The sequence below is a fragment of the Acanthochromis polyacanthus genome, chromosome 1 (assembly GCF_021347895.1).
Source record: "Acanthochromis polyacanthus isolate Apoly-LR-REF ecotype Palm Island chromosome 1, KAUST_Apoly_ChrSc, whole genome shotgun sequence".
NCBI lineage: Eukaryota > Metazoa > Chordata > Actinopteri > Pomacentridae > Acanthochromis > Acanthochromis polyacanthus.
In genome coordinates this window covers 52847888-52863496 of record NC_067113.1, presented here as the reverse complement: position 1 = coordinate 52863496, position 15609 = coordinate 52847888, and the positions used below count along the sequence as shown (strand labels likewise).

The 15609-nt window shown below is 39.9% G+C and overlaps 1 protein-coding gene across 4 annotated transcripts in view; it reads left to right on the top strand.

Annotated features, from left to right (window-relative positions):
• The first annotated feature begins 42 nt into the window (after window positions 1-42).
• The window catches only part of tmtc2a (transmembrane O-mannosyltransferase targeting cadherins 2a), a 94052-nt gene continuing 78485 nt past the window's right edge, over window positions 43-15609 (top strand). For 2 of the 4 annotated variants that reach the window (XR_007946835.1, XM_051959261.1), the window contains exons 1-2: window positions 43-2283; window positions 8876-9365. Coding sequence is in view for 3 of the 4 variants with exons in the window: in XM_051959261.1 (XP_051815221.1) it covers window positions 9283-9365 (83 nt within the window). In the remaining variant the exon portion in view is untranslated. The remainder of the gene's footprint in view (window positions 2284-8875; window positions 9366-15609) is intronic. The other 2 variants (XM_022206722.2, XM_051959266.1) reach the window with 2 other exon arrangements.

The window sequence follows — 15609 nt, the reverse complement described above, 5'->3', positions numbered from 1 at the left end:
AACAAGGAGATGACCTAGGCTTGTGATTCCCAACCAGGAGAAACTACTTCTGCAGTTCCCAATGTGCATGTTAAAAGATAAGCTAATTTAGAACAATACAAATATAAAGGATTAAATTTGATAAAATAATATATATGAGGGGGTTAATCACATATTATGTCAGCTTTACCACCTGAAAACTGTTTGGTGTGATTAGGAGTACAAAAAGAATAGGCAGCTATTAGAGAAGTTGGAACAGTTAGCAAGTGTAGCTAAATCAATAAAACGATACAACAGATAGCTACAGGTAAGAATACGCTTTTGAAATGCTTTTGAGATAGCTAACTCAGTAATTAAATGATGATATAGATAAAAGTAACAGTAAAATGGATAAAATACTTCAGCGTAATGATTAAATGCTTGAGACATTTAACAAAAATGCTGTATGAATGGGTAATAATGCTAACAGTAATAGCTGAATGGATAAAATTGCTAACTTTTATAATTGCATCATTGAGGTAACTCAGTGTTATCCTTAAACGGTAATAGCTGAAAATAATAGCGCAGACTCAAAAGACTAAGCTAAAAATAATAGGTGGGTGAAATGGCTAAATGTAATTGTTAATTGGTAGAAATGTTTAGCTAAAAATACTATGCAAATATTCAGTTAAAATAATGTAGGAATGGATATTAGCTAATAATAAGGGATGAAAGGTTAAGTTGGCCAGAAGTAATGATTAAATGGGTGTAATTTAGCTTTAAAAACAAAAAAAAAGTGTAAATGTAGCTCAGATAAATGATTGAAACAGCTAAATGTATATGAATTAGTCAGTGGGTCACTTCAACTTATTAGAGTGTAGTTCAAATTGTTTAACTGGTTAAATGTTATTCATATTTATCTAAAAAAATAATGAGTAAATGATCAAAATAGCTAAATGTAGTAGTTAAAATAAATAAAAGGAATAGTTATGGTTGAAATAATCAGCTAAAAATTATGGATGAATGGTTGAAATAACTAAAAGCAATTGTTAAATTCTTAATTTTTGGCTATCAAAAATACATATTATTGATACAGCTAAATGTAATAAATAAATACTTGAAATAGCTAAAAGTAACAGTTACATCATTGAAATAAGTACCTAAATCCTGCAAATATTTAGCTAGACATGCTGGATACATGGTTTAAATAGTTTAGAAATACCGGATTAATGTTAAATGTCTCCTATTATTATTATTGCAAACTTCGTCAATTTTCCCAGTGAGGGATTAAAAAAGTTTATCTTAACTTGACCAACCTAAATATTTACAGTTGAATTATTTGAAGAAAAAAAAATCATATGCAGTACATGCAATATCTTATAATTTTATTGATTGTTAAAAAAGTTTAAAATCCATTTAAATGATGGAATGTGAGTAGTAGCAGTGGAGGGGTCCTTGAGTTCATCTACCATAATGTATGACTGAAAAGCCCTTCACGGGAGTGAGGTTATCTCTTTCATCATGAGAATTAATTCTGTCATATTGAACTCTGTGTGTCTCCCAGTATCCACCACTGTGTCAGTAATTGGTATTCTCGCTGTGCAAAGGAACATTTTTATTAAAGCGTTGCAGAAGCATTCATTTTCATAAAAAATATGGAGATCTTGAACCAAATTAGCCCCAAACTGAGGGACTAAGACATACTTTCTCGTCACATCTTCCACTGCTTCTATTATTTGTCACTGTAGCCACAGCAGCCTGCACATCTGTTGACCATTCATAGACCTGTCAACGTTGCCGTGGTGAAACAGTGTCCCGAAGCTTTATTTTTATCTCGGTAAAGACAGATGGTGAGGCGCTCCGCTGTGTCTGGGCCTTGTTTGGATCCAGCACCATGTTTCGCACTGACAGCCTGCTGTAGTGGCCAAACCGGACTGACACGAACACAAGCAATGCAAGATGTGAATAAGCTTGTTTGGGATATAAACGTTGCCGGGTTTTGTTGTGGCCGAGTGAGTCACGTCCTCTAGACCTCTCCTCATCCTTGATGTTTGCACGCATGTTTGCGCGCATATATGTATGTATAAACACTGTGCCTCTTTCATGTGCCCACATAGGAGACAAGAAAAATGTCACGATGAAAGGCCTGCATCCAGCACACACAAACAAGTGGGGAAGAAATCAGCAAAAAGGAAGGAGAAAACAAACAATTTCCTGACTTTTACACCTATTTGGAGGCAGGAAAAGAGGGGTTTTCAGGAAGCGATGAAGGCTTGGAGACAAATAAACAGCATGGAGGCACCTCAGATGACTTTTCACTGCAAGGTAGGAAGGAGAGGAGGTGGAGGGGAAGAGAAGGGGGGGGGGGTGTTAAACACTTTTATCTGTGATTGTTGTTTCTCACGGTGGTGTTTGGATGTGATACAGGCTTATGCCACCCTCCCTGATTTGCAGAATCATATCAGGGCTCAAAACAGGACTTGGAAACATCCAATAATGTCTCCATAATTAGCTATCAGATAGTGAATGAAAATGGGCTCCTTGTGAATAGGAAAGCCAAGTCTTCGCCAGTGAACCCAAAATAATCCCAGCATACAATTTAGAGGGGAAGTGGCAGACTTTATCAGATATAAACACAACTTGAAAACGAGGAAAAGGAGTGGGAGGAAAATGTGGGCTTCTCTATTTGTAAAACGACAGGAAGCGATGGTTAATTAGCATTCAAAGGCCTCCTCTCTCATCCTAATGTCTTCCAACTGGCCATAATGTTGCCCCGTTTTAACTTTTTTGGGCTTGTGTGGGCAGACAGCCATTAAAAAAAAAGGATGCCCTGGGTGCCATCATCGCAAACTTCCCCACTCTGCCAGCTGTCTTGGATTGTGAAGCAACAAGGGATTTGGCTGGATGCTCGGCGCACACTGCTTGTTTTAGATTGAAATCACTCATCGCCTCACGTTTGTCCAGATTTATCCTCTGGAGACGCTCATGTGGAAAAAAATGCATCTTACACCTGCCAGAGATGTAACTCTGGGAGTGTAAACAAGCTTGTCAGGCTGTGTAAATGTTTTACTCTGTGTAGAACCGTCTCACCGTGAGTGGACAACTGCTGTTTTTAATGCAAAACAGAGTCATCACGTTTTATGAATAACAACTCGTGTCCCCTCTGATTCATATTTTCCATTAACCTTGCCCGTTCTCTTGGCTCATTAACCAGATTAATACCAAATTAAATCAATTGAAAACATCTGCCAAGTCGTAGAAAACAAAGAACATGAGAAACATTGTTACGTGTGGTCTGTTGAAAGCACTTCTCCAAACTCTAATGCAATTGGGGGAAAAATGTAATGCATTAATTCTGCTTGTATTATATCATTATAGTCCCAAACGGCTTTGTTTTGTTCATTTAACTGACATGATTCGATTACCTGTCTGAACAATGTAAACTCAAAATTCATGGAGTCTCTTACGATCTCATATGACATTTTCCTGTCATAGTAGGTACAAAATATTTGAACAAACTGTTAAATGGATGTGACAGAAGAAGTGGAACACAACTCAGATGAATAATTGATATCAAGTTTTGTTGTCAAGTTGAATAAGCCACTCAGTATTTGTACTGTCCTTTACCGTCAGTGCATTTGAAGAGTTTCCTGTGGTAAGAAAGACACTTAAGTTGTACAAATTGGATTTATTTCATATTAGTGTTGCACTAAAGAAGCATGCAGTATCTGCACAAAACACCAATAAGGTACTTTAATCAGTCAGGGTTAGCATCTCTCCTTTTTTATTCTCTCTTCTTGACAACTTTAGACTCCAAAACACATGAAATGTATTTCAACAGTAAAAGAAATCCTGATTTTCTAAGTGTTTTCATTCGTATTTTGCACAATATTCTATTTGATCTCTTCGTTTTTTTATGTAACCACCGCAATCTAAGTTTTCTTTACTTTTCTGAATCTTTTAAAACCACCATTCATGCCATTTCACAGCACTTTTTTTTTTTAAATCAGTAAATGCAATACATCATGAACTTATCCATCTCAGTTTGGCACTAAACCCAAACAATCATCATCCTTCTAATTCTAGACAAAGTTAAATTTCTGATTTTCCTGTACTGAATCCACCCTGCTTTGTTATGGATTTGATTGGGATCCTGATTTTAGGTTGCTGAGCTTTAATGTTGATAATAATACCATGAGAGTACTGTGTCTGTGAGGGCAAGGCCCAAATCGGCTCCTTCCAGCTGTGATTATCTGTTTCCTGTGTGATGTTTATCTACTGGTGGTGAAGAAGCAGTGGTTTCGGAGTGAATAGAACTGGGAAATTACCATTACATGCTTTGTATGGCTTAAAGGGGTGAGGACGTCTCAGTGCTTAATACAGCATCAATGGAGGGAGACTTTAAAAATTGTGAAAAATCGTCCTGTTGGTCAGTTTCGCAGCTATCCTTTTGCAAAAAATTTGTGATCTTTACTCATTCCTGACGCCTTATTTTCATCTTGAGCTTGAGGTTCAGTCTAAAATCAAAGGGATTGCTATTTTTCCACTTATTGATCAAACGAGAGATAATATGCTTGGTGCTGGTAGGCTAAATTTGTTCCCCCTGTTTTCGGCCTTTATGCTAAGCTAACTGGCTGCTAAGATTCAAAACAAGCTGTGTTGGAAAGTAGCTATAGTTACATCTACTCAAGTACTTTACCTAAATTTAATTTGGAGTTACTTGTGCTTTCCATTTTCCGCTATTGTACATTTTACTACACTACATTTATTTGATATTTTCAGCTACTTTGCAGATTTACTTCAGTAACACAATAGGCTATATAATCAACAAATCGATAATAATGTAACATTATAGATTATGAACATTATTGATCCTCGAGGAGAAATTTACAAGCTACATATAATGAAGTTAAATCAACTTCACCATCTCCAACCAGAAAGTGACAAACACTTGAATGCATCAATAATTAGAGTCCAATAATACACATTCTGAAATATGTAATCCTGCATAATGACTACTTTTACTTATATTTTGATGGTAAAACTTTTGTATATTTATTTAGGTGTCAGCCATCTTTAAACCAAGGAAGGGAACTTCAGTACCAGTTATCAGGTACTTACAATGCAGTCTTGACACCCCTCCCGCAGTCAGTTATGGGACGTTAATGAACCAATAAACATCCAAGACCTTTGGATTAGAGGTGAAATATCTTCAAGACCCCAAAAAGTGAGTCCAGTTGCCCTCGAGTCAAGTTTGTAGGATTCATTATACTTTCAAATGCAGGATTACTACTTGTTACAGAGTACTTCCACACTGTAATATTAATATTTTTATGTAAATACAAGATCTGAGTACTACTTCTACCACTAAATGTGTGTATGCACATGCTGCAGGCCCAGGCAAAGAAAGGTTTGGACTCATGTCAAGTCAACTCTTGCTATGTGCAAAACAAAATGTGGCTTAAATGAGAAAACCCATGAGTTTCAAATTAAAAGCTCTATAAACGATTGTCTCCCCTTAAAACGGCAGAACCCAAATAGGAAACAAAAGAGGAAAATACATTAATCTAATGTGACACACTTCATTTTTACAGGGTAGAAACAGAAAAGGCCTCACTAGTACTCCTCGCTATCCGTCTACAGTAACCGAGCCCTCAGATAACCCTTAAATTACATCTGAAACCGCATAAGGATGTTTTATTTCGGACGTTTGCCTGTTTACAGCTGAGGACCAGGCAATATGTTCATCACTTGCCTCCACAGTGCAGGTAATCAGTCAGAGGGAGTAAACACGTTGTTTTTTTCCCCCCTGTAATGTGTTTATTTTGCCCTGAGCTTGTTTATACTCTCCTCAGGAATATTTTTTCCTGATTTTCCTAAGCTAATCCCTTAATCACTTGAGCAGGCGGCTGCCAGACAGAGCACCCCTGGTCCCCGTGGGGCCGGCTGAGGGCACGGCGTTCATCTTTGTGAGTATGTTGTGACAATGCTGGTGCACAATCCCCCTAATCTAACAAAACCCGCAATAAAATGCATTATTATTTTGAGCTTGCCTTACGGATAAAGTGTCAAAAAAAACAAAAAACCGTACACGGTCATTTGTTATCTCTGGATACTGATGAATGCTGCTGAGGAGGAAGCAGGTACAAAAACACAGCAGCCTAAATAATCCAACAGGCAGGTCGAGGTCAGGGTCGCTGTTGCTAATGACTCTCTAACCTCGGCCTTGTAGAGCTTTGTCACCGCCACAGCCATTCTCAGCCTGTTATGTTCTATACATCCTTCTCCCACCATCTGGTTTTCTTTCTCCGCTGCTCTGCTCTGGGTTTATCCTCCCGGAGCCCCGACTGTGGGACAGGCGTTGGCCCAGCTGGTAGTCAGCAGGACCAGGCTGCATGTTTCCAAACTGATGCCCATACGTGTGCTCGCCATAGGGTGAGGTGCAGCAGTTCATCAATCACACCTACTCCCTCGCTTCAGTCTCTCTGCAGAGGCGGCGGGGAGGGGTTGGTGCGTGGGCGAACGAATCAATAATTTTAATTTGGGCTTAGAATAAGATAAGAATGTGGGACCTGCGGCAAAATCTGCATCCCAGTTTCAGCTGTTTAGCAGGGCGCTCCGGCGTTAAATCCGAACTGATTGATGAATCAAGCAAAAAGTGCCAGTGGCTTCCATTAGTCGGCAGTCATACTCATCAGAAGTTGTGGATTCATGAGGAGTGATAATAGAAAGTCTTACTTCAGTGGATGTAAGAAATTAGTGTCTGTTTCTTGCAGTAGAATGATGCTTTATTAACATTACAGGGAAGATGTGTGGAGGGAAGTCAGGGGGGTTAGTGTACACGGTGTCCCTATAGTCTAAACACATAGGAAATCTCATTAACTATAATTTTTCTTTTCCTCCACAGATTAAATATGGCTTTGTCGAAAGATTAAATTAATCTGATATCTTTTGATATGTTTATGTCCACTAAGAAGTACTAGTTCAACTCTTCCTTCTTTCCACAAAGCCACATTTAATCTGTGGTTTCCTGTGTGTCCAGACTTTAGGGACATCCTGTACTTATAAGTATCACTGTAATCTAAAGGTTCTGTCAGCATTAAAATTCTGTTTAAGAAAGTAAAACGTCATTCTTTATTGTCTTCTTACCAATTCCCAGATTAACTGTTTCAGCGCCCCTTAACAGGTGATTTGAATTGACTGATGAATCAAGCAAAAAGACAAAAAATCATCGTCAGGGGAACTTGTGGATTTATATGGAGTTATATTAAAGTCTTACATCAGTGGATATTGGAAATCTATGTTAGTTGTTTCAGCAGTCGAAGGATGCTTTATTAAAATCACCGAGGAAATGTGTGCAGGGAAATCAGAGAGGTTATTGTTCTATTATATAAGAGCAAAATATATCAAAATTCAATCACAGCAGTTGTCTAGACGTACAAAGTAGTCTCACTTTGAGTTTCACAGCAGTAACACATGAAATTACAGAAGTCTATCACAAACTTGCACATTTCCACACTGACCCAACAATCTTGACTCTGTTTTAGTGCTCTTTTATTGAGTCTGTTTTATCTTCTTGCTTAGTGACATGGCTCGGTCAGACCTCTGTTACAGAGAAAAACTCACTGAACCGAAGAGTGAGATGGTCCAGTTTGTGGATTCATATGGAGAGATAATAGAAAGTCATACCCAAGTGGATATAAGAAATTGGTTGTCTTCAATAGAATTATCCTTTATTAATATAACAGAGATGTGTGGGCAGGGAAATCCAAGATGTTACTGTTATATAAGAGCAAAGTATATCAAGTATATCTAGAGGGACTGTGAATGGTGTAGCAGTAACTGTGACGTCGCTCATGAAATTAAATACGTCTATAACTGTAAACTCTAATTCTTCTCCAAATATGTTCCTATGAATTCAAGTTACTACTATTATCGTTTCACATTATTTTCACACATATTTCTCAGATTAACGGTGTTCATGCCCCTCAGCATTAAATTCAAACTGACTGATGAATCGAGCATAAAGTGGAACTTGTGTATTCACGTGGAGTGATGTTAAAAAGTCTCACATTAGTGGATATGAAAAATTAGGGTCTGTTGTCTTCACTAGAAGGATGCTATGCAAACATAAAATAAGAGAAGTATGCAGGGAAATGTGCAGATATAAGAGCATGTGTTCAGGAAAATCAAGGAGGTTACTGTTCTGTGGGAGCAAAATATATCAAAAACTCAATAAAATTAATTGTCTAGAGGTACAACTTTATTCTCAGTTGGTATTTTATAGCACATGGAATTATATAATCTACCACTTTAACCTGTCGGTTTTGTCAGCATTTAAATGCTATTTCAGAAAGTACAACTTCAATCTATTTATGATTTTTAAAAATCTTCAATTATATGTCTTTGTATAAACTCGAGGTTACATTATGATTGCTTGTTAATTTCACACTAACTCCAGATTAGGTGTTCTCTTCAGCATTAAATTTAAACTGACTGATGAATCAAGCAAAATCAGCGACGATATGCTTATACAAGAGCAAAATATATCAAAAATGACATGAAATCAAATGTCTAGAGGTACAAAATAGGTTTAGGTAGTATTTAGACATTATTTTATAAAAATAATTTTGATACCACACATGACATTACATAAGCATCACTGTAATCTGTAATTTTATTTCTATCATGAAATCAATATTTTGTTATTTTCTCACTAATTCCAAGATCAACTGGCATTTTCTCCAAAACATGTGATCATGATTGATTCCTCATTCTGGATATTCCTGCATTCTCTGCCATAATCTGTATTCTATATTACTGCTCCAGCCTTGTTCCAACACAGACATCATTCTGAGCCTGACTGATCCAAACGTACAAATCCTCTCCTTCCAACACTCCCACTTTCTCTTCCCAGTGCAGCTGCCCACTGCGCATGCTCGGCCTGGCTGAAAAACCACATGCGTCTCCCCGCACTGCTCTCTCCGGTGCCAAAGCAGGGAGATGCGCACAGCGAGGACGCCGCAGCCCCAGAAATGCGCACAGCTCCGAGCACCCAGACCCGGTCCCGGCTTCACTCGTCCTCCGGCATCACCGAGCCGCCTCTCAGCGCCATGGGTTAGAGAGGATCCACGGGCAACTTTGACACACTTTGACACGGGAAATGCGCCGGAGAGCTGCGAGAATTGAGAGCACAATAACAGAGAGAGAGACTTGAAAGAGAAGAGAGAGGAGGGGACCCGATTCCTGTCATTTTCCACCCCCGGTTCCTTCTTCTTCTTTCTTCTTCTTTTTTTAAAAATTTTATTTGGGCGGTTTTGAGAGATGATCACGGAGCTGCTGTGCACCGCCGTGGCTGTCGGTCTCTATGTGAACACGCTGGACGCGGATTTCTGCTACGATGACAGGTAGGTGGACCAGCTCCTCCTGCACCCAACATCACGGTCCGCTCCTCCACTTGTCACGGACAGCACACCGGGGGTCGTTGCGCCTGCCACGCTTCCCCTTATTGCATGCGCTTTTGTGTGCAGCCTGCAATAAATCACGGCTTATTTGTTGTCTTATGTCAAACACACAAAGACATGCAGAGAGGATGGGAGTGCACTGAAATCCTGCAGTAATATATAACCTGCAATTCATAGAACTTCTCTTTCCCTGCAGCTTTAAAGCTCCTAAATCCTGTGCACGCATTGATTCTGATTTAGTTTAATCGCACATAACCATGTGTTGCATGGTGAGAATCCACTCTGATTCTTTCCACGGCAGCAAAAAGTTCAACATGTAGTGCACTGAGGGCAGCTCCTGTCCCATCCTGCTGCACATCAAGCGCCTCCTCGGATGCTCTTTTGTCTGCATGATGCTTGCTCTAACAATGCACTGCACTCTGAGGGATACAGCTAATTCAAACAGGGAGTCACTTTGCAAAAACAGCTGAATAAACATGTTAAATATTGTTTATGCTGAGGAGGCACAATCAGAGCGAATCTGAGCTGATGGACAAGGATGTTGGATTGATAAAGGTGGAAAAAGTAGGACTTAAAAGTTACAAATGAGAAGAAATAAGTTTTACTTCATGTAATAATATTTGTTTATGTCTCTAGTATTGGTGATGCATCATTAAGAGTCATAATGATCAGTAATTTTGATTATTTGGTGCATAAAACATCTGAAAACAGTCAACATTTCCATCCAGATTTCTTCGGATGTCTTCTTCTGTATGTGCAAAACCTTATTAAATGACAAAAAACAACAAATATGAAAGATATTTTTAAAATGTGACAAAAACACGATCATCCACAGTTTTCCTGAAGCTTTCTAGCTATTTGACAAGTCATCTAGCCTTTCTGAAGTGAGGAAAAACGAAAATCCTCCAATTTGAGGAGCTGCAATCTGAGGATATTTACTTTTAAATTATTCAATGATTGCATTAATTATTAATTATTTCATTTTTCTTACATAATTCTGCTTATTTTGCATGTTTTTTCTGGTTAAATACACCATATTTTAAGCCTCCAGTTTTCTGAGAAGTGGGGAAAAAATGACTGAAATGCTCTTAACTCATCACAGTGAGCCCTATCCGGTGATAAGTGGTCAAAAGCCACAAAGGTTGGGAACCTCTGATGTATAAATTACAGCTCAAAGTGATTCCACAAGCAGATTAGTTGACACAAACCATGTATGAAAAAGAGAAATAGTTTTCAGGCTGTGAGTGTGCTGCTGTGCATCTGTGCTGGTAGCAATCCTTTATGTAAATGATCAGAAGTTGCACCACAAAGGGACGACGTTTAAGAAAAAACATCTGTTTAGGTAGCTTTTTATGGCCGGAAAGGGGTTTTAGTTCTGTCAAAACTGATAATAATTTGTCCTCCATTATCAAGTGTTAAATCTCGGGGTGAACCTACTGATAAGGCAGGTATGTGGTGGATTTCTATGCGGACAGTGAACAGGTTTCCTCCCTTATTCAGCTCAGTCAGATGGCTGCTGTCTGGTTAGCATCTCCAGACGCAACCTTAAAGGTCAAACATCCCCCAGCTTTACTTTTCAGCACCATCGCCGACCCCTGTGTGAGTAAGACGGAGTGTGTTGAGAGTCGCAGAGGTAGAAAAGGAGCTTCAAACGCACATCACACCTCGCCGAATCTCCCCGAGGTTACGCTTCCATCAGCTCTCGTCTGCAGGACACCGTGAGGTTGTCAAAAAAATCCGAGCGGTGACAGATTACCAGAGGCGCTTCTCCGCTCGCTCCGGCCTACGCCACCTCTCCATCCCCTCGGAGAAAGTTCAGTATCCTTCACCACCGTGTATCTATCAAAGTCACTGTGGTAATTTACACTCTGGGGGGGACAGACACTGGTGTTTTGGTTCAGCGAGCTCAGATGGAGGAGGCTGAATACCAATCAGAGGTCTGACCTTCAGCGCTCGTTCATCAAACAGGCGTCCTCTCTTTGGGGTCAAGAGCCATGTGCTCCCGGTCGCTTCCCTCAGGGATTACACTAGAGTTATGAGCAAAAAGGTTAAAGCAAGAGAAGGATTGAAGTACAAGGGAGTCGAACAAATCTGTTTGTTCTGGAGTCGCCTCAAAATACGACAGACTTGGTTGTAAACAAATTCTACACTTGCGCCGTTTGACCTTTCACTCTGTAATCAATTTCTTGTTACATGCCACATTAACATCTCTCAGACATGACGGTGAAGCAGATAAATCTCGTATATCCAGGCGCTCCGAGCTGTGTGAGGAGATGTTCTGGCCGCTGTCTGCTTTTTCAATCACGTCAAGTGTTTTTCCTGGGCACCGCTCAGTGCCTGGCCTCTCTCTTGGCCAACGGTAATCCCAATGAAAAAGCCTCTGCGTGTGAAATGAGTGAGTTTTACGGGAGCTGGGAGACGACTTGAGCCAGGCAATTTTTTGATTTGGCGGGGGGAAAATAATCAAGACGTAATCTAGTGGTTTTCAGTTAGGATTTTCTTTGGTTTAGCCAAATTTAAGAGCACAATCAGATAGGCGTTCACTGTGTTGATGCTGTTTTGATCGATTACTTAAGAGTTGTGGTCACGGATTGGAGAATATATCCACCGTAACCTCTGAACTCTCCTTTGAATAGCCCATCATTGAGGATTTTGACAGATTAACAAATGATGCTCTGCAAGACTCCGGCATCTTAATGATATCGTTTCTTTTTTGACAAATAGACCCGGAGGAGAAGTCTTTACTGAGAAGATGAGGACATTATTCAGTAGATATCAAAAGAGAAGCAAGGACAAGAGACAGACGAAGCAAAGCTGTGAAATGAAATGCATCCTAAGTGGCTTTCAGCATTCGGAGACGTGTCTCCAGAAACATCTGTGACCCCGATAACGTCACTGTCCCTCCGCTCAGCTCAGAAATGCATTATGGTCCCTTGGGGGATTGAAGTGAAAACATCTTCACTCTTTGTTTCACAAGAGGAAAACAATTTCATGTCTGGGTTTGGAGGAGTTTGAGGAGGATTGGATTTCACCAACTTTATATGCACTGTAAACTGAATTTTCTCATTTAGAGCTGAGCACATGCATCCCAAACATTAATTATTTAATTGCCAACCAAATTACACAGAGGTGACACAGAGTGGTGACGCCATAGAAGCTCCACAATGAAGACAGAGGATCACAGAGTCTCCTGGTTGCAGCATCTGGTCCTGTTCTAACTCGGTTTCTGAGGTTCACCGATAAATGCATCAATATGGGATCGTCTTTTAGAAGCACCCTTTCATCGTAGTTCAAACCAGAGCTCAAGCGCTAATGCACTGCCTTTATGTATGTTAATGCTGCGATCATTGTTGAACATTTTTGAATATAATCAATGCTGCTGTGTGCTCCACCAAAGAAACAGCAGTACATTTTCTTGCTTCCTTCTGTTTTTCTGAATATAAATCTGCATGTAGCCACCGTGTTCACCGAATAAGACGCATTGTTGTGTCAGGAATGCCTATGAGCTTGTATCAACAGCCACTGAGATAAGAGAAGCAGTAAATTCTATTAGTGTAGAGCATGAGGCCACTTTTCATGCTTGTTTCTTTGCTACAGGCAGCTCTTCTGTATTCATTTGAAAAATTAATTACATTACTAATAGCAGGAAGCTCCCAGTTAACCTAGTTGGCGTCAAGCAGCTCCAAGGCCACAACATCCGAAGGTCACATCTTATTGAAAGCTGCTCTCATCTGTTACATTTCTGTTTTGTCCATTCACTGGTTTGGTTTTTATGGCTGACAGCTCAACCAGTGTAGTTCAATGTTATCGCTCTCCTCAGTATTGTTATCAGCAGCATCAGGTTGGTCTTATAGGCTAAATTAGCATATAGCTTGGAGCAGTTAGCTTTTAAAGAGGTAGGACCTGGTGGAGACCAAAAACAGAGCCACGAGTATTGAACTTCAAATGGCATCTTTGGATGACGTGATGTTCTGTGTCTGCTGGATGTTTTCGGAGGCAGCTGTTTGCTAAATGTTCACCATATCAACTCAAGTCAGTTAATTTATGTAGCACATTTGAACATGGCATCAGGCAAATCAAACCAGTAAACTTCATTTAAAACAAACAAGTCCATTCAGACCCATTATACAACAAAACTGTCATCCAAATCACTGTATGATGAATTACAAAACTAAATGCTACTGAGAGATTCTGTTCTAATTGGGGACTTAATGCATTAATGGACTTCTTGTGCAGGGTGGGAATGTGCTTGTTTGGACCATGTAGAAAATGCACTTGTATGCAAAGAAAGTAGAAAATGTTAGAATAGCAACAACTTTGTTGTATTGGGTTCATTTTGTTGATATATACTATACGAAACTGTTACTTTTTTAAACCGACAATTCAGAGAAGTTTGTTACCTTGCTGACATTTTTGTGGGATAACGGAACCAATACAACGTATTATGAGAAAATATAACATTAACACAGCAGTAAAACCACATACAAAACTCCGGCAGCTGTTAGTCCATCCCAAAGACAGAATAGACCCGGACAATAAATGCAACATCATCTATGAAATACCGTGCAAATCATGTAACAAAACGTACATTGGTGAAACAGGCAGGTCATTCAAAACAAGAAGAACGGAACACCAAACAGAAGTTCAAAAGGAAACAACTGGACGCTTCACAAGAGCACAAAAAGAGCAAGCCGAACAAGAAAATAAAAAATCAGCCATCACAGATCACTGCAGAAGACAAAATCACGTTGTGGACTGGGACGGGGGGAGGATTATAACTACGGAGACTAATAAGCAGAGACGATGGATCAAGGAAGCCATTGGGATCAGGAAGCGGGCGGGCCACACCATGAACCGGGACGAGAGGGCCTACATCCTCTCGCACACCTGGAACACCATCCTCCGGAGGCGTGGTCGGTTTGACAGATTCTGACAGATCTGTCAAACCGACCACGTGATAAAAAGGACACGTCACCAAACGTCAGATGACGCTCTGAGGAAGACAGCAGAAGCTGTCGAAACATGTCAGCAAGGTAACAAACTTTTCTGAATTGTCGGTTTAAATAAGTAACAGTTTCGTAACAACTATGTTGCTACATCCTCAAGGAATTTAGAGTTTCTGCTTTCATAACCCACATCATGTACAATTAATTTTTTGCCCAAATTTAATAGAACCTATGTGGGCATCCACTTTCAGCTCCAAAATTGTGTTTGTGTACTATAGTAGTGCGCATTCATTAATACGTAGACGCTGATCTGCTGTGATGTGTTGAACAGAGTCCTCTGAGTAGACTAGAAAGTATCATAGTGGTACATCTCCAAAGGAGCGTTTTTGAATGGGAACGCCATTGCCACGTCCCATAATCGGATGCTTGAGGGGCGTAAACCTAGACCGTCACAACAGGAAATCAATACAGGCTTCATCCTCATAGAACTGTGCAAACACCGGCTGCATCCGATTGGGTACATGTTTTACTCATTTCCTGTCTGTTCCTTGATTTTAAACCAGTTAAAGATGGTGGGTCATTGGTGTCACTTATATGACGGAAACAATTCCCTGAAAGGTGCTTTTTGAGGCATGAATTACGCTATGCAGCTACTGTTTTTTGGGACATTCTAGAGGCCGGAAGTCACACTAGATGACTCTGACCTTATCTTTATGCAAATGAGGAGCGACCAACATGGGGCCCTGTCTCTGGAAATACAACATGGTGCTATCACAATGTTTTGAATGACTGATTGCATGAACACTCGATTGAAAGCATAGAAACGACAAATCCTGTGGACATGTACCATAAGGCCAGCGTTGCACTTTGTATGCTTGTGAGTCCACTCGGGCTGATGTGACATAAATTTCATCATCTTCCCATGTCTGCTAGAGTTTGAATGACCCTGTCTATGGATGTCCGCAAAATTTAACGATGTGACAAGGACATAATTGCACATACATGGAAAACATAGATACAGCCTGTTGTGCTTGCATGGATTGAAGTCACTCCCAAGGAACTCCAAGTTGACTGGACCGTAGTGTGTAGTAATAACAATTGGTATATTCAAGGCTGAAGAATGCAACAAGTCTGTCGAGATAATCTGGGGCTAGTCCGTTATTTAGTTAATGTGGTACTTCTAATTTGTTACATTCCTCCCAAAATGAAAAAGGCTGTTTTGTTGCATAAAAATAAGTAAT